The 19,867-nt window shown below is 39.0% G+C and overlaps 1 protein-coding gene across 1 annotated transcript in view; it reads right to left on the minus strand.

Annotated features, from left to right (window-relative positions):
- Positions 1-9,094: 9,094 nt before the first annotated feature.
- Acvr1c (activin A receptor type 1C) overlaps positions 9,095-19,867 on the minus strand; it is a 44,121-nt gene continuing 33,348 nt past the window's right edge. The window contains exons 6-8 of the mRNA XM_028873479.2: positions 18,422-18,546; positions 17,037-17,167; positions 9,095-11,714 (exon numbers count right to left, since the gene is read on the minus strand). Of these exons, the coding sequence (XP_028729312.1) occupies positions 11,589-11,714; positions 17,037-17,167; positions 18,422-18,546 (382 nt within the window). The 3' untranslated portion in view covers positions 9,095-11,588. The remainder of the gene's footprint in view (positions 11,715-17,036; positions 17,168-18,421; positions 18,547-19,867) is intronic.

Consider the following 19,867-nt stretch of genomic DNA (forward strand, 5'->3'; position numbering starts at 1 on the left):
CGTGAAATGACCAGGGAAGGACAGACAGGCTGTGAGAGCTAGGGGAAAGGCAGCTGACATTCAAAGGGCATCAGTGCATTGTGCTGGGGACGTTTTGTGTAAATGTTAAATAGGGCCCGTATTTAACCACCTGCTTCTTGTTTAGAAGGGTTCAAATGAACAATTTCAAGCACAATTGAGTTACACTCAAAAGAAAATCAAGTGTAATTTCCTAAGTTGCTGAAGCAAGGGCTCTTCTATGGAACAGCCATTAGTAGTTCTAAATCCGATTTGGTTATATTTGAAATTTAATGCACACAGTTCAGTGGCACCTGGAAATTTATTCATGCAGAAAGAGAATGACAAGGTAGACCTTTTACAATGGTGTGTGTGCATGCGGGTGCTTTTTAAAAATTGCCTGGGTCATAATTATTATGCTAAGTGATTAAAGAAGAAATATTTCATTTCTTTTTCTCCCCCTTGTGATACTATGTTGCATTGCTTGTGAGACACAGCAGGCTGTCTTGAAATCCTTCACCAATGTGACAACATCTATAAACATTTACCAAGGAGGGAGATAGGATACTGAAGAGTCTTCACATTACTTTGACAAGACTCTTAAGGTAATCCTTCCATCTGCTTTTACTACATGCTAACTCCATGCAACTAGTACTGCCTTAAATGCTAAACTCCATGCAACTAGTGCTGCCTTAAAACCTTCAGAAGCTCTCTTAAGGACAGCATCAGCATGAAGAGCCAGTCCTTATACATTGCGACCATTCACTCTGCAGGTTACTCAGGGCCATAAGTGGCATCCCTGCCTGTTTGGAGGATTTCCTATTTTTTTTTTTTCCCTCACATTTGACTCATGCAAATATTTCCTGCCCTGGAAGCTTCAGCTTGTCAACTTCCTTGATCTTCTATCTGAATTGACACATAGGTCCTATGTCTTCATTGACATTTAATGTTTGTACCCATACCAAGCATGTTTTTGATTCTGTTTAGGATAGCTCTATTTCTACCCTCTAAAGGGAGATTGCTTTCTATGTTCCTGCTTTGTCTTCTCAAATGCATCACTGTCTTGTTTTCTTGCCATTAAATATTTATTACCACTTCAAGCTTTTAGGAGTTATTTAATTTACTCTGAAAGTTCTTGAAAACCATTCTCTTTAAACAAATGTTTGCTCAGTATTTCTTGTGGGTGTTATATCATTTTCAGATTATATAATACACAGAACAATATATACTTTCCTGGGGTGGCTTTCTAACTGGCATGTACTTAATTCATCAGTCAGAATTGAAATATCACCAACAACGACTCTTACATTGCTGTATATTTAGCAACAATATCTGATAAAGATTTTTTTTGACTGGGAGATGAAAGAAAATAATAATAAAATATTTTAATTACAGAAGTGATTATAATTATAATGTTGTTAGATATAGTAGTGACTATCAACCATGGGGACTGTGAAAAACCTCTCAGAGGAAACCACTGGAATTAAACAGACTTTAAGAAAACTACCCAATGCAAGCTTTAATAATTTTCAGAACACTTATTGCCCCTAGAAGTCAAGAAGCCCTTTGGAAAATCTTACTTCCTGTCTAGGTTTAGGGTTCCCCAATGGCTAGAAATATATCCTAATGGGGGGGGGGGCATGTATCCAATTTCAAGTTTATACTCTAGATAAACTATTTCATTAGTATGAATCTCCACAAATTTTTGTTTAAAACTTAAGACACTGAAATTGAAAAATGATGGCCTGAGGAAGCAAAAGCCACCACTGGACTTCAGAAAGCAGCTCATTTGTGTTATCTCATATTCATCACAGTTGACAGTAACTCAAGTAAATAATTTGCCTGTCTCTCCAGCCACAGGACACAGCTGGTGCTGAAACCAGTTCAGAACTGACTTAAGAATTGTTAATCAAAGCAATTTACCTAGCATGATGGACCCTATCTATTATCCCAGCACTTGAAGGGCCAGAGGATTGCTGTTACTTTTGGGACAACACAGTGAGTTCAGGGCCAACCTAAGATATATGGTGAAACCTTGAATCAAAAGTAATGTTTTATTTCATTTTATTTTTTTATGGAGAGTAAGTGTATAAAAATATATTTGATAGTGAAATGTTGGGGGCCAGGCCTGACGAGGGCTTTCCCTGAGGGCCTGATGTACAGAGGAGAAATTAGCTTGGCGAAGCTAGTAAAGGCCAGGGGCAGCAGGCCCTTGAAGAAGCTACAGTTTGGGAGCCCCAGAACTCATCTTCCCCTCGCCTCATTAAAGGCCTGTGTTTATCAGTCTCAAGGCCATCAGGGAGCTTTCATTCTGGGGAGCACTTGAAACATCCCGTGTTCCCTTCGAGGAGCAACACTGCTTGATCAGCTTCCCACTGACTCTGTCCGGCTGTGTTATCGTTTCTGCCGACTCTGCTCTGTGTCCCCCCTGCAAACTGTATATAAGATCCTGCACTTCTTAATATACTTGCTAGACATAAGACACAGCTTGGGCAGGACCTCCTGACCGCAGCGTTCCTGTCTCCATCTTTTTCCCTCCTCTCCTAGTCCTCCCTCTCAGGAGCATGCTGCACAAGAGCCTCCTGCTGGTCCAGGTCAGTGAAAGTGCGTGTCTTCCAAGAAGCTCCACAGCTTCAGATTGACCACTCTAACAAAACCCAAGTTCACGGAGCTACATAGACTTGGGGTCTTGTTAATTTGGGTGTGCAGTTGTTTTTGTGTTTGCTCTTTGTTTTTTAATGAGCAAGTTCTTCTTAATATGTAAATAAATAAAAATAAGAATTGTTTTAAAATAAAAATTGCTTATGAATCTGTTTAGAACTAATTTAATACAAAATCACTGGGGTGCTTATTAACAAAGCTGTTTCCCCCAAAAGAAAACTAAAAAGAAGTAAAAGAATTTCAGGACTTTTACCAAAAGTAAAACCAACATAGTGTTCTGCCTCTTTTACCAAGTCCCCAAAGCATCAAAACTGTGATATTGCTCCCAAATAATCATTAGTTAAGATAACATGTTCTCCAGGTTAATTACAAACAATTGGGGATGGTAGGTCTCATGGGGCAAACAATGCACTGCTCTTACGGTTTTAGAACTGTATCTTTGCCAGGCGTGGTGGCACCCTTCTTTAATCCTAGGGCTCGGGAGGCAGAAGCAGGCAGATCTCTGTGAGTTTGAGGACAGCCCATCTACAAAGTGACTTCTAGGACAAGCAGGGCTTCACAGGGAAATCTTGTCTTGAAAACCACACACACACACACACACACACACACACACACACACACACACACCACAACTGTATCTTCAAATACCCTAATCCAGTAGTCAGGGATTTAGACCTCGTGAATCTATATCCATCCATATGTTGGAAAGTAAAGCCAACTAGTGCTAAATGCAATTTAAAAAAATGGGAAGGAAGGCCAAGTTCGGGGTGGATGATGAGGGAAGCACATGAAAGGTGATACCCTGCCAAACACCTGTAAGTGCATACACATCTAGGGAAAGGACATTACAGGCAAACACCTAGGACAGGTATATGTTTGAAAGTCCAAGAAACAGCAGGAAGCCAGAGTCTGGAGAAGAAGATGGGGACACCAGCAGTGAAGACAGAGTTTATTCTGTATGTTGGAAAGGCCTGTCAATGGCTTGAGTGGTTACGATTTTGAAGTGTGATAGAAGCTTCTTTAGGCTTGAGAGCAGGTCGAACTGGTAGTCCTTCAATAAATTATGTTTAAAATGCAAAATGGTCTAGGGAGACGGACGGGGGACTCAGTAGTTTAAGAGCACTGGCTGCTTTTCCAGGGGACCTGAGTTCAATTTCCACAACCCATATGGTGACTCACAACCATCTGAAAGTCCAGTCTCAGGGGATGCAATGCTCTTTTCTGGCCTCTGTGAACACTGTATGTACTTTGTGCACATGTAGGCAAAATATGCACATAAAATTAAAAACTTGGAAAAATTAATGCAAAATATTGAAAAGATAAAACCCTTAAGAACATATTGTCCTAAATGTCATTCAGAAAAAAAAATGGCTTTAAATAAGTGTGTCTCTGGCTTTGAAATTCTGGAACTCTATATAACTTGGTGGAAAAGAAGGGAGGAAGGGAGGGGGAAATTCCAGGGCAACCAGAACTCAGTACTCAATCACCAGTACCCGGCCTGCACTCAGCATACAAATATAAACACAGTTGTGAAATGAAGTATGAGCACATGGATACCAACATATGACACATTTTCTTTTATTTAAAATAGATTCTTTATGCCTTACAGAAACAAGTGCAAGGAGTGCTTAATTTATTGTCTTTGCCACTTTACAAAACAATATGCTTTCTGAAAATGCATACATAAAAATATAACATTTAGGCAGGGAAGTATGTACACCTGGAGGCAGCAGGAAGTTATGCAGTAATATTAAAAAGCTTTAAAATAAATACTTTTATGACTTGCTGTTGGCAAAGTTAAACATTTTGGTATGAAGGCTATCACTGAGCTCTTACTAAATTCTAAAATATCATTATTTCTAAACAATATAAGTATATATTACTATAAAATGCATATGTTCACAGATTCGAAATTCATGAAACATCTGAATGTCATCCATGACTCCGTGGAACTCTGTTCAGCCTTCAACAATGAAAACACAGCTACACACTACAATTCCCATCTGCACATTTTGGATACAATTTATCATCCACTTCTTATTTTAAAACCCAATTTATTTTTTCACAGTCCTTATATACATTCATTTGAGCCTGTCTCTAGAAAGCGACAGCTTTTTACATACTTAGGAATATCAGCTACATTACAAAAAAGGTCTCGACAACAGTGGCTCTGTTCACAGTAGTTCAAGAGTTCAAGGCATGTTTTTGCAATGTCAAAATGCAATGGTTTTGACATGTGTGATATGTTCTTAGGTATAAGAGGAGTCACACTACCCAAAGAAAAGTATAATTAGTATTAGTGCTTTGAAAATCAATCCAAAATCCTTTTTTTAAAAAAAGATCTGAATCTAATTTTCTCTTTTTAGGCCATTTTAAAACCTGAAACCCCAATCAAGTGCAAATAATTTTATCCAGTCTAGGGTCAGGAGAGTACACAACTTGACATAAGCCATTTTAGAGATGAGCTGGAGTCTAATATTTTACTCAGATACCCTCATTTGATAAAGAGAGAAGAAAACTGTCAGATCCTTAAAAATGCTGTTACTATTTTGCCAATGAAAAACTGATATATTGATAAATCTCTGTCTATGCTTGGCTTTCTTAGAGCCTGACATACAAGCCTACCTTTACAGGAAAAGCAAATAAATAGATTCATCCATGGAATGAAAACTCAATGGATGGCTAGAAATCAAGGTCCCCATGCCTTGCTGCAGATGATTTGGGGTAGGGAAAGAAAAATCTATCAACAGGATAAACCTTCTGCCTCATCTGCTCTTGGGAATACTGAGATGAAGAGTTAAAGTATTTAATCTTCAAAATCATGTGTTCAGTTTGCGTATGTCAAGAACTATTTTTCCATTTCACTCCAATTTCTTAATGATGGGATAACCCAGGCATTTTATGTTGATACAGAAATGCATTGTGTCCTTTTCTGTGAGATATAGAATTATGTCTAGAGGGAAGAGCTCATTGCCATGTTTACCACAGCTAGTCCTCAGCTAGCCTGTGCTGTGCATTCCCTGTGGAGAATTCACATGTGAGATGCTGGAAAAGAGGTGAATTTCCTACCACACTCAGGCTTTTAGTGAATGTGTTAATAATCAGATTCCTAAAGCCCAGGATGGAAGTAAGTGTTCCAGTAGAAAGTGCTGGGTCCAGGAAGATACTTCTTGTGGTATAACATAGACCAACAAGGAGAAAATGCATTTCTGGCAGTATTAAAATAAGGATGAGCTGGAACTCATTTTTTCCACAAATGTTATGTTCATTTACAGCTAACTGGAGAAGAATTCTGGCAGTTCTCAATAACAAATTTTAAAGTGGAGATAGTTACCTAATTCCAGTATAATCTACATTCGAAAGAGCATGGCACATGGCTTAGTCTAAAAACTTGGCGGAAGCAGGGCTGGAGAGATGGCTTAGCAGCTAAGAACACTGGTTGCTCTTCCGGAAAACCAAGGCATGGTTTCCAGCACCCATGTGGCAGCTCACAGCTACCTATAATTCTAGTTCCAGGGGCCTGACTCTTCCTTCTGGCCTCTCCAAGCACTGGGCATGCACATGATGCACGCACACACACATCAATCCACCCATAACACATGAAAATAAATAAATAAATAATTCTAAAAGGATGGCAGAAGTAAAACGATCCAGTGGCACCAATTACCACAGAAGTAACTCGAGCACTCACATCAGAGGGACATGTATTTCACAGTCTGTTCAAGTCACTGCTCGAGTGGAATTCAGCCTTAAAGCAGGAGCAGGCATTCTTTATGCCTTAGCTAAAAGCTAGAATACAACCAGACAGTCTGACTAAAGTTTAAGAGAAAGTCATGTCTGCCATTAACAAAGCCCTCTTCCCAGTGCCAAGAGAATAATCAGCAGTGAATTGATGAGGCGAAACCTCTTATACACGGTGGGGAGATTAAAGCCTTGTTAAGAAGTTCAGTGTGTAACAATCTGGACAGTGCTCAAACACACAAAAGGACAGAGCTGTGGAGTGACTTCGGTTTCAGGAAACCTGTCCCTGGAAAAAAACCAATGCCAAAGACAAAGCTAAGGAGAGAAAGAGTAGATAGATGACGGCAAACACAGCCCCCAATTCATGCACCAAATCATCTTCCACCTACTCCAAGATGAGCGAGATGACCACTGTGCGTAGGAAGGAAGCAGGGGAAGAGTCTGGAAGCTTCTGTAGTCATTACTCACACTGAGAATATTTTTTTCTGTTCCCTCCCTCCCTCCTTCTCTTCCTTCCTGTTCTTTCTTCCTCTTTTCAGCCCTGAGGACTCAACCCAGGTCCTTGTGCATGCTAAGTAAGACCTCTGCCACAGACCTGCATCTCCAGCTTGCATTGAGAACCTCCACACACTCGTCACTCTTCAATTGTATCTTCAGTTTTACCAGCACTCCAGGGCTGGTCTACTGAGCCTGATGACTATTTTAAAACCCTTGTTTCTGCCTATTTTCATTTTTCCTGCTGACTTAGACCTGAGCAAATTATTTTCATGGAAATGCACAAGGAAGTAGGATTTGACCATCAGCACTGAACGACACGTTATGTTAATATACAATTATATATGTACACAGCAGGTTTAGATACATGCTGATTAACTTTTTAATTTGTAAAAATTAGCAGGGCTGCAGAAGTGGATGTCACTACCACGTTTTACAATAATTAGCAGCCATCCTATGTCTGATCTTCAGTTTCTTCATCTACAAAATATTGGAATCAAGTTATGAAGCTCAGAGTCACTTTAATTTTTTTTAATTCTCATTTTCATTTTGCACTGTGGCACATATGAAATAATTCAGATCACTAAGGGATTTCTTTTCCATCACAAATGTAAAATTCTATGATGGTTAAGTTAAATAATAGCTATGCTTAAAAATAATTAAGAAGTAACTATAATTTTGGAAGATGGTGAAAGAACATTAAATTTAAAAGAAGGTGAAAAATAATGAAACAAAGAAAAGTTAGAGGGCAAAAAGAAAGTCAAGCACCTCAAAGTTTGCATTAGAATTCTTTGAAAAAAATGTGTACACTATAAATTCTGATTAATATTAGATTTTTAAAGAATGTTTTGCATTCTAGAACTTTTTTTGGTTTAGTTTTAAAGAATCCTGTAAAAAGGAAAAAAAAAAACAACCCTGAAAGCCCCTAAAGCTGTCTTCACTGTGACTGTCACTATTTTCTCTTAGTGATGGTCTTCACTAAGATAGTGACTAAAATCCAAGTGAGTATCAACAGCTGAAACTAGAACACAGCATTGTTAGCTGTGAAGTATTACATTTCACAAATAAAAAGAGATAATAGCTTCAAAAACTACAGTGACATCATTTTAGGACACTAAGCATCAACATTTCTAAGGAGTTGGTAAATGTTAGTTTTTAAAGTCATATAAAGGAAATGACTATTGAAGACCTCAGCTACCAATTTTGATACACTTGTTATTTTCCCCTAACTGCTTGATAGGAAATCAAAATTTCCACATTTTAAATGAATTTATTTAGCTATGGAAAATTTCATGTTTACTTTCAAGAATCAATCAAAAACTATTCCCTGTCATGTAATTTTAAGTTGTTCTCTTGGTCTTTGTATGATGGCAGATGCCCGCTCCCTGCCTTCAGGCAATGCATTAAGTAGTTCCCTGGGACTTTTGCTTAGATGCCAAGATTGCCCTGAGTTTGCTCTGCCCCAGTAAGTCACATGGTGGCAAAATTCCAGGACAGTAGACTTCTCTTTTGTTTAATCATTCTGCAACACTAGAAGCATTCGAAATGATAAGTTATTGTGAAACTTCTGATCTAATGAATGTATTGTAGATTTTTCATTTTAAAATAAAAGCTGATTTTAAATTCTTCAGACATTGCAATCAGGTTACTATTTTCATACAATTATGGAAATTTAAAATGCAAAGTTAATTGAAAGTATAAAGATGAAAAGCAAGTGCTAGGCTTAAAATAGAGCACGACAGTCATGTTTCACTTAACTCTCAAGGCAGAACATAAATTAAGAATTCTAGATGTGACATGCCAAATATTTTAGACACAGAAGAATGCATACAACAGAATTGGTACTGATTACAAACTTAAACGCACGACTTATAAGGCAACGAATTCATGCTCAAATGTCGACAACAAATAATGTGCCTCATATTTCAAGAAGTGATGCTGTGTATAAGTCCCATCATTTCTGCATACAGTACTAAAATTCATAATAGCATTCCTAAGCTCTATGCTATACCCAGAGCCAAAATATCCATAAGGCGCAAAACAATGATGTCACTGTGCACCTAGCCTAAGGAGATATTTTTGCTCACAACAATATTTAAAAGGAACAATTATTACATGACATTCCATTTAAAACATGTAGTATCAAATTGAACTGCATAGGTATGTACAGTAAATCTGCCTTATTCTCTAAATGTTACTCTATTTTTAATAAGTGAGCGGTTTCTATGTCTAACTGTGCTGAGAGTTAAGGAAAAACTACGAGTTCTGCTGCTTCCCTTACACATTTGCCGCTCTGTCCTTTAAGATTATTTACTCAGGAATTACAGTTCAGCAGCATAAGAACAAGCGAAACGTCTCAGAACACACCGATGTGCAGATTTCTCCACAGTGAAATCTGAATCAATAAAATATAAGTTACATTCGCATACTCTCAAATAAATTATAAAACATAATGACAAAAAATAAAGATGATAAAACACCCTCTCTCAAAAATCTAGTAAGTATATTCACAAAGCAGTGTGGTAAATAGAACAGGATGTATTAAGTTTTTATTAAAGATTTGAATACAATCATCTAAGTCAATCATTTCATTTCCTTCATGCAGAAACTGTGTGAAGTAAGGTAATAAACACAAGCCAGATCACCCCTTCACACAGTTCCTTTTAATATCCATTCACATAGGCGCACCTTTTCGATACTGATAATATAATTAGACTATAATATCTAAATAAAGATCCTTTCTAAATGTGTTGCAAATTGGAAGTGATTTTTTTCAGACCTATTCTAGAAAGCATTGTCACACAGAACTCAAGACATCCCACTGCATATTTTATCTGTCAATTTACTTTCTTCCCTCATACTCATACGCTTTTTCCCACTCCCAAATTAGACTTTAAAATCCCTGAGGGCAGGACCTATCTATCTTTTTATTCCCTCTTGTACCCAATATTGTGGCAAGTGAGTTATGGGGTGCTCTGTGCTTATAAATGGATGAATGCATGATTGAGAATGGAAATATAGGCAAACCCCATAGTCATCAAGGCATTTTGTTTCTCTTATCTCAGCCTAGACAAATGAAATGAATCCCATATCATATTGCCACGGTGAAATGTACACACAAAGTTGTATTCTTGTGGAAAACTTAGGTGCATCCTTCAGAACGGGACCCCCCATGTTATACTGTGTAGAACATCTAAAAGCCAAAAAGTAAAATTTTGCCCTACCTGTAATGAAAAGACTGCACTATGCTTGATCAAATATTTGCCCTTTTAAATATCCAGGTAATGTGTCTTTACTGCCAGAACCCTCAAAGGATGGGATGTGCTAGTGTGCAGCGTCACTCTGCAAGATCCTGTCAGAGAACACATCCAGGCAGAAGAATGTTCTGAGTAATGGAGTTTGGGAACACTGAAGGACATGCTAAATCACCTTTACTAAAGCAGTATAGTACATTGGAATGAAATATCAGGTGTCCTGTTAAATATTTCATACCTCAAAAAAGGAGAATAGAGGCAGAGCCTCCAAAACTCTCTACTCACAGTTCTCTTAAAAGGCTAAGAATGTCTTCTAATAACCAATGTTGTCCTCTCTGTACCAGTCAGAGGTTAAACTCTTCTGGGAGAGTTCTCTTAGTTTTTCTCAAAATCTTTATCTTCTTGTCATTTTATTTCTAAATATGTACCCCAAGGTAATTACATCTTAAGATATACATCTCTAGACAATATATGTTTATACTTGGTCAGTCTTTGGCAATGTTCAGAAAACATTTTTCTCATTAAAGAATGGGATAACGATGACATTTTTTTATGAGGAAATGATAGTAGATTGGTTTTGAGATTCTAGCAAGCCCGTTCTGGTCTTACAAAATACTCTATATAGTGTCTCTATGACTAAATTAAAAGTATTATGACTGAAGATGCTCCCTCCCGCTTAGGGAGAAAAGAACTGTGGGACCTGAAGGGAATGTGGAGGGCCAGCCGACTTCACAGTGTTTGATGTCACAGGCGTTGTCACCATCTCTGGCATGAGCTCTGTGACTCTGAAACAGTTCACAGTGTTCAAGACGTCAGGGACTTCTTTATGATATCACAAGCAGCAGCTCGGGTGGCTTTCTAACTACTTTGGGAATGCTGTCATGGTAATGAAGAGAGTGGCCAGCAGGGAGGAGAGCGCATGCACGGAGAGAATCACCTTGCTCTCAGAACCCACTGATGATCTCCACCGTTTCAGGCTTTCGATATTAACATTCTGAGCAAACGTTACTTTTCAAGGGTCCAGATAGCTTCTAAAGTTCTATTTTCCTATAATATGCCCTAGTTCACATTTTTTGTATATTTTCATCGCGTTTGTGTGTGCTCCTGGTTCAAGTAAAACAACAATTTGTTTTGTTTTGTTTTACTATCTTATGTAGCTTATTTTATATTCATAACATATTCCTCCTTAAATAAAAAAATGAGTTGTGTCACCTTTAAAAATAAAATTAATGACAACATGGAGATTGGAAAAGTCAAGACCTGCCCATGCTTAACTTTAGAGTTATCTTTTCATGCTGCCTTTGAGACACCTAAACACTGTCATGAATCATCATTGAGGTAGAACTAAAACAAAACACGGCAAAAAGAAGCAAAAACATTTACACAAAGCAGGAGACACAAAAGGATGCTGTAGCCAGTTTCCTTTTGTCTTCTGTGGTGCTAGACTTTGCAGTCTTCCTTGACACATAGCTGAGAAATGGTCTTCTTCACACGCAGGGCTGTCAGGCGGGCTGCCCCATTGGCATACCAGCACTCACGCATGATTCTTCCCATGACCCGGAGTGCCTTCAGGAGAGAAAGACACCAAAGGGTTAAAGGTGCACACAACAGAGTGCAAAAGAAGAAGCAAAATCATGAATTGGGGGTGATTGAGGAAACTGGGCTAAACTTCTGTAAAATCTTTTTAAAGAGCACAAACATCAACCTTTTAAAGATGAGCTTAAATGAAATCATTGATTCCGAGACATAATGATGGCAATGTCCAAACTCTTCTAAGAAGAGCAATGATCGCTAAGCACTGTGGTGCAAGCTCACAGTACCAGTACTTGGGAGGTAGAGACAGAAGCAGCAGGAATTCAAGGCCAGGCCAGCCAGATAAGGCCCTGTCTCAAACCAAACAGCTAAAAAGTGGCATGAGCCATGGAAGGGTTTGGCAATGGTATGAATTCCCAGTTATATTTCATCAGATGTGCACACACATGAAAAAAGTCATCAAGCTGAAAACTAAGACTTCCACTTTTACCATTCATAATTACATGTTGCAACTGATGATCTTAGAATAAATATAAAAAGTCAGTATGAATGAACTGGCAAAGAAAGAAGGCAGATACTGTGGTGGTTTGAATAGGAATGCCCCCATGTACTCATGTGCTTGAATGTTTGGCCTATAGAGAGTGGCACTATTAGGAGGTATGGCATGTTGGAGTAGGTGTGACCTTGTTGGAGGAAGTGTGTCACTGTGGGAATGGGCTTTGAGGTCTCATATTTGCTCAAATTACCCCCAGTGTGGGATATAGTTCATTCACTTCCTGTTGCCTGAACATCCAAGATGTAGAACTCTAAGCTCCTTCACCAGTACCATGTCTGCCTGCACGCTGCCATGGCCATTGATAATGTCCATAATAATGGACTAAACAGCTGAAACTGTAAGCCAGCCCCAGTTAAATGTTTTCCTTTATAAGAGTTGTCCTGGTCATGATGTCTTTTCACAGCAATAGAAACCTTAACTAAGACAGTTCTTAGAGGAACAATCAATGTAAAAGCGTGAGACATGAAGAGTCCCAGGGAGTCACTGAAGCTGGCGGAGCTCCAAGTGGCATGTGCTCATCTTCTGTTCTAGAAAAATCAGAGATGAGGACCATGTGTGAAAGACAGAAAAATCAGCCTAAAGCAAAGAGAAGATTTAAAGATGCCAAAAAAGGACCTGAATGTAAATATGAATCTTGAGCTGTTAAGATTGTCCAGCAGGTAAAGTCATTTGCAACTGAGCCTGGCAACCTGAGTTTGATCTTGGGACCCACATGGTGGAAAGAGAAAACTGACTCCTGCAGGTTGTCCTTTGGCCTGCAGCGTGTGCCCTGGCACACATATGCATTCCCACTTACATACAAGAAAATAAACATAATAAAAAATAAATGTATGTTGATGAATCTTCCCCCCAAACCGAGTTTGTAAGGAAAACACTTACTTTAATTTTGAGTGAAGAGAAAAATAAAATCTGCCCTAGTTTCTTAGTAAACCTTAACTCATAATAAAATTCTGCACTCAGTGATGGGGAGGGATACCAATAAGTAGGAACCAATCAAAAGACTAACTAGCAGGATTAGATCCATAAAACATCAGTGATAAGAAATGTGCATTAAAAGAGAAATAGAAAATCTCTTAATAAAAAAAGGAGAAAAAAAGAGAAATAAAACTTGAACAACCTGTAGGGGAAAAAACAATACTTTCAGAACTAGTGAAAGTTCTTGGTATGAAAATAAAGAATCCAGTGGCTAAGTTAAATGGCAGATTAGACATAACTGAGGCAGAAGTAAAGAAGTGGAAAGAAACCTAGGGGATCAAGAATACAGGTGCCAACGTAGGGAATATCCATGAAGCAAAGTAGAATCTGGAAGGTTTAAAAGCAGCCAGTGAGTTTCCAAAAATAGAAATGAAGACAAGAGAGAAGAATTATCTGAAGACATATTATTACAGAACTTTCTAGAAGAGAGGAATGTCACAAATCCTTAGAATTAGAACAGTCTTGGTTCCAAACAAGTTTAACCTCAAAGCTGAGTGTAATGGTGGGGCATGCTGTGTGATGCCAGTACTGAGATGCTGAGGCAGGAGGATTCCTACAAGTTCGGGCTACATAGTGAGAGCTTCCTTCAAAATTCCTATAGCACCTGTGGACAAAAAGGCTGGCCATATGAAACAGAGAAACTGCAGAGCACAAAAGACAGAAGTCCTTAAACCAATTAGAGGGGCTGGAGAGAAGCCACAGCCGTTAAGTGCATTTGTTTCTCTTGCACAGGACCTGGGTTTAATTCCAAGTGCCCATGTGGTGACCATCCATGACTCCAGTTCCAAGACTTCCCTGGCCACCGGCTATGCACATGATATGCATACATACATGCAGGACAAATATTCACTCACATAAATATAAAATAAATTTAAAGTCAGTAGAAAAAGCATTAAGAGGCAAATATTTATTAAAATCAGAGTCCATTTTTATTTAACCTAAAAAAATTGTATGGAGCAGTTATCACATTCAAGAGTGAGGAAAAAAAAAGAAGTTTTAAGGAGAAAAGGTTGCTCACCACCACTTGCAGGTAACTTAATACCAGAGATCCCAGGACCACAGTAAGAAAGAATAAGCAGATTGCTGTGCCTGTCTAAGTGGACACCACAAAAGAATAAAGAGCTATATACCTTCCAAACTTTTTGAACATATATATTTACATACTGTGATGAATAATTCTCTTTTTAGATTTTTTTTTTTTTTGTGTGTGTGTGTGTGTACCAGAAGAAAACATCAAATCCTCTTGAGCTGGAGTTACAGACAGTTGTGAACCACTAAATGGTAGCTGAGTCCCGAACTCTGGTTCTATATGAAAACAGCCAGTGGTCTTAACCACTGAGCCATCTCTCCAGCCCCTGAAATAGATAGTCTAATTGTCAATTGGGCAGAATTTAGAATCACCTTGGTAACACATTAATTTCCAGAACGGTTGAAGAGAAGGAGGAGGATCTACCTCAAATGTAGGTGAAGCATTCCATGGGCTGATATCCCAAGCCGAGTGAAAAAGAGAAAGCAGCTGAGCATCACCATTCTCTGTGTGCTTCCTGACTCTGGACACAGTGTGTAGTGGTTTGAATGAGAACGGCTCCCATAGACTCATATGTCTGAACACTTGTCCACAGTTAATGGAACTGTTTGGGAAGATGAGGAGGCGTGGCCTTCTTGGAGGAAGTGTGTCACTGGGAGAGGGCTTTGAAGTTTTAAAAGCTCCCACCATTTCTTTCTCTCTCTCTCTCTCTCTCTCTCTCTCTCTCTCTCTCTCTCTCTCTCTCTCTCTCTCTCTCTCTGCCTCATGCTGATGGATCAGATGTCAGCTCTCAGCTACTGCTCCAGCACCATGCCTGCCTGTTGCCACATATCTTACCGTGATGGTCAGGGACTCTAATCCTCTGGGACCATGAGACCCCAATTAAATGCTTTCTTTTTTATGCTGCCTTGGTCATGATGTCTCTTCATAGCAATAGGAAAGTAACTAAGACACCCTGTGACCAGTTGCCCCATGTTCCCGCTGCCATGCCTTTTCCTTCAAACATGAGCAACAACTAACTGTTCCTCTTTAAGTTCTTTTTTCATGGATTCTGTCACAGCAACCATAAAATTCACTAATACATATGGCAACAGCACCTTTAATAATGGTAACTAAAAATCTCATATGATAACCAATACTAGAATAGACAAAGAAATCCTATTATATCCACAAGGAAAGATGTTACACAGCAATGAAAATGGACAGATTTCTCTTATGTACACACATATGGTAAAAAAAATTAAAAAGAATATTTGTAATAAGCTTTACTCATAATTTTCATAAGTACATAAATGCAAATATTTTTCAAGATACACACACATATGGCAAAATAAATAAGATCAGAGAATAATAAGAAATTATTAATATTAATATCAGCCACTCAGCAAGGCAGAAAATTCCTCAAAGATTTTGGAATGTTTTGCTTTCCAAACTGTGTATTCATGAGTTTTCATCTAATTATTATAGTTTAAACTTTAATAGTTTATATCCCCATGTACTTAAAACTAATAGTAGCTGGGTGTGGGGGTGCACACCCTTAATCTCAGCACTCAGGAGGCAGAGGCAAGTGGATCTTTATGAGTTTGAGGCCAGCCTGGTCTATAGAGTGAGTTCCAGGACAGCCAAGCCTACACAGAGAAACCCTATCTTGAAAAAAAATAATAATATTAGAAAAATTAATTCTTTCACTTACATTATACAAGGCTCAAAGCTTGCTTCTCAAGTAAGCAGAGTTGAAATAACTACACAAAAGACAAAATTACTAAGACTTGCCTTCAACAAAAGAGCTAAAATCATGGAAGAAGGAAACGAATAGGGTAAAAAGGTAACTGCATAAAATGATCCTGTAACTACGAAATAAAAAGCAACAGTGTCACACAAAATGACCCTATTTTTATATTCAAAGAAAGCAGAAAGTAAACAGTAGTGGTTGGAAGGGGAGGTTGGAGCACATCATACGGGGAGAATGCTGCCTTTTCTCCCTCTGTCAGAGCTTACGGGAGGCAGAATGAGGACTGAGGACTGTGTGTCCACTATGCTTTGGCCACAGTCCTGCATTGCTTATGATGACAAGACAGATAACAACGGGATCTAAGGTGAGGGGCTTTTCTGATGAGAAGGGTTAAGCTTCAGGCAGCTAGAGATTAGGCATAAGTTACCGATTATAATATTCACTAGCCATTGGTTTGGCCCATGCCCCTCACTTCCCAGCCCCTTGCAGTGTGGTGGGACCATGTGACTGGTTCTATGAGGCATGAGTGGAAACTGTGTATCCCTTGTGCCAAACACTGAAAAGCCAGTGTGTGCAGCCCTGTTTCCTCTGTTTGCCGGATACAGAGACCAGGAAACTGCATGGGGATGGCAACACCAAGGGGCAGTGAGGATGACTATTGAACCACCTCGGTGAAGGCATATGTCCCAGACTGTATCACTTAAGCTACAGAGGACTTCAGAGAAACACTAATGCCCTGTTGTCAGAAGCCACCAGGGCTTCAGGGGTTCATGCCATGGACACATACTGCTAAAATAAATAAATCCCTCTAAAGACATTTAAAAGAAGGCATCCCTCCATATATGGAATAAATTGTGCAACTGGGTTAAGAAAGAACAGCATATTCTCTGGAAATCCTCACTGATACTAATCTGAAGAGTAAAATGGAAAGATATACATAAGAACATAGCTTGTGTTGACCTCCGGTGGATGAACAAGAGGAAGGGAGGGAGAAGAGGGAGGTGGAGGGGGAAGAAGAGGAGAGAGGAGGAAGAGGACGCAGGAGGGGGGACATAATAGCCTTACTTCACAGCTTTGCCACTGGTTTGGAATATTTGGTCGGAACTTCTGGTCACAAACAACCTTCCTCATGTCTTCTATTGAAGGATCCGAAGGCACCATGTCATAATAAGGCAACTGGTACTCCTCAACAATTCCTACAAGAAATTTACAAAATAAATTTTCCTACATATAGAATCCATAGTGATGTGTATTTCAAATTAGTACACTTAGTTCTGCAAGGCACACATCATATCCTGGAAAAGTAGAATCTCACTTTTGTTAAAATAATATATCACTATAAAGCAGGATTCAGTTCAAATTACTCAATTAAATATTTATGTAAAGTTATGACATAACTTTATACTATAAAACAAATTTTATAAAATGTAAAATTAATGTAGTTATTATATGTAATACCTAAAATCCTGCATTAATGTATATAATTTTATAATACACAATAAAGTAAATATGTCTCCAATAAAATGTTGTGACTTTTATTTTCATATATTATCATTTCATGGTTCAAAAATAACCCTAATTGCCATATTTATAGCATAACATCAGTGCACTGTAAATAAAGTATATTTATCTATCAAAACAGCATTTTGGGTTTTTAGGTTGCTGGCTCAGCCCATGAAGTACTGCTTCCAAGCCTGGCAAAGTGATCCAATCTCCAGATCCCACAGGGTGGGAGGAGAAAATCCAATCTCAGAAGCTGTCCTCTAACCTCCACATGAGCTCATTACCATAGCATATGGAGGCACACAGACACACACACACACACACACACACAACTGCTAAACCAAGGAAGGCTTAATCCTAAGTGTGTCTCATAAGAGAATACTCGGTAAACTGCTTTATATGAGCATTTAACTTTTTCTGCACTGATGCAACAATTTCATTAGACTGCATTAGCAGGGGTTCCCTTACCAATTTCTAAGCTGCAGGGAGCAGTAGAGGGCAAGAGGTGAGCTATCACTCACTTCCCCACTCCATTTTATCCATCCCTGTGTTGTATTTACATCAGAGGAGAGAAAAGAGGAAAAGCCTGAGCAGCGGAAGGCTGCCAGGCCTGCTGCCTTGGCCAGTTACTTAGCTTCTTCGGGATAAGAGTAGGGATAGCAGCTGCTTGCAAACTCCAATCAGATCATTTTTGAAGGACTCAAAAGAATCATTACAGGCATCAGAATGATCAGAACTGTCACCCACATCTAAGTAAAATTCAAAAGATACCCCACACACACACTCTCCACAGGACACTTCACTTCTGTCCTGAAAAAAAAATTACTGAAAGGAATTCTCTTAACTATTCAGAAACAATCCAGTGTACTAATGGGAAAATACAGAAATTCACATCTTGTACTCGGTGTTAAAGGAAAGGTAACAAAAGAATATCTCCAAAATCTTACCTCCAATCGAACACCTTCGAGCTATTTCCCAGTAAACCAGCCCCACAGAATAGATGTCAGCTCGCTTGAAGGACTCAAAGATGCTCACATTCATTGTATCATCAAGCATTTCAGGAGCCATATACCTTCAAAAATGTGCACATTGAGATTCGGTCCAGTAAACCACAATTTTAATGCATCGTGATACAAAACATAAATTAAGATTGCTCGTATCAATTTCAAAGGTACAGCTCAGATACCATAATAGGGTGAAATTAAAAAACACAGTTATTGATTCAACCATCATTCTTAAACATTTTAAATGAAATTAAAGGTCACATGGTTTTACATTGTAGAAAGACCACCAGTAGCCTAGTACTTGGAAAGAATAAACTGGGAAGGTCAGTGAGCAAAGCATTCAAGAACAGAGATGGAGCTCAGCATCCTAAGAATCTGTCATCACAGAAAGTTCCTGTCTGACAAGCGGTGGGCTTCACTCACCACAGGGAGCTCAGTCTCCAACACAAGGAAGGCTAGATGCTCTTCCACAAATACCTTCTCAGAATGAAGAATTCTACTATACACTGTGCCAAGAATAGTATAGCCTTGTTTGAACAAAGCTTAAGGGTAGAAGTCCTGGAGTCACAGGGCCTGACTGAGCCCAACTGGCCCATACAGAGGTGGGCATTTTCCCAGAATATATACTCTGGAGTTCTTTTTCAAAGTGTTGGACTCCCCGAAAGGAAACCAGCACCCAAGTCCTGCCTGAGGGCCCCTGATGCAGAAACAGTCCGGCGGGTGTCCTTAGTGAGAAAAGAAGAGGGTCCATTAAGACTGCTCATTCTGTGCATGCTTCCCTGGAATGTCTCTGTGACCTCAATCATGTCTACCAGTAGACAGCCAATGGCTTGCAGGCACTGTCCTGAAATCTCAGCTGGCTTAGAGGCCAGCTCTACCTCCTTAGAAATTCTCTATTCTCCTTAGAAACTCTCTATTCTCAAGTGCTGTAATAAGCTCAGGAAAATATATTGATTGTTGTGAATTCAAGCTCAAGAGCTCTGGAATTATGAAAAAGTAGCATGAAGCATGGAACTCAGGTAAAGGAGAGAGAGAAGACAAGCTAAGGAGCCACCTGGTGGTCAAAACAATGAACACACCAGAAGTTCCTGACTGATGATGAGCCTGTCGTGGCCACAGCTGTGTGGAGTGTGCTCCTTATCACTCCATGCTTTCTCCTAGCTTTATTATCTTCTGTTCCTTGAAAGTGAAAATTGTGTTCAAATGCATATTATCTCAAGTGCATCATTCTGGGAAACCAAGGACAAGTTCAGCTATGGGTAAGATATAAATTGATACACTATATCTTTGTGTGTTAAGGTAATAGACTATCACACATGTGGTTTTATTATATAGAGTCCCTAACCTATCTCCTCAAATACATTGATTTTGCATGTGTTCTTTAAAACC

This window comes from Peromyscus leucopus, chromosome 4, assembly GCF_004664715.2.
Source record: "Peromyscus leucopus breed LL Stock chromosome 4, UCI_PerLeu_2.1, whole genome shotgun sequence".
NCBI lineage: Eukaryota > Metazoa > Chordata > Mammalia > Rodentia > Cricetidae > Peromyscus > Peromyscus leucopus.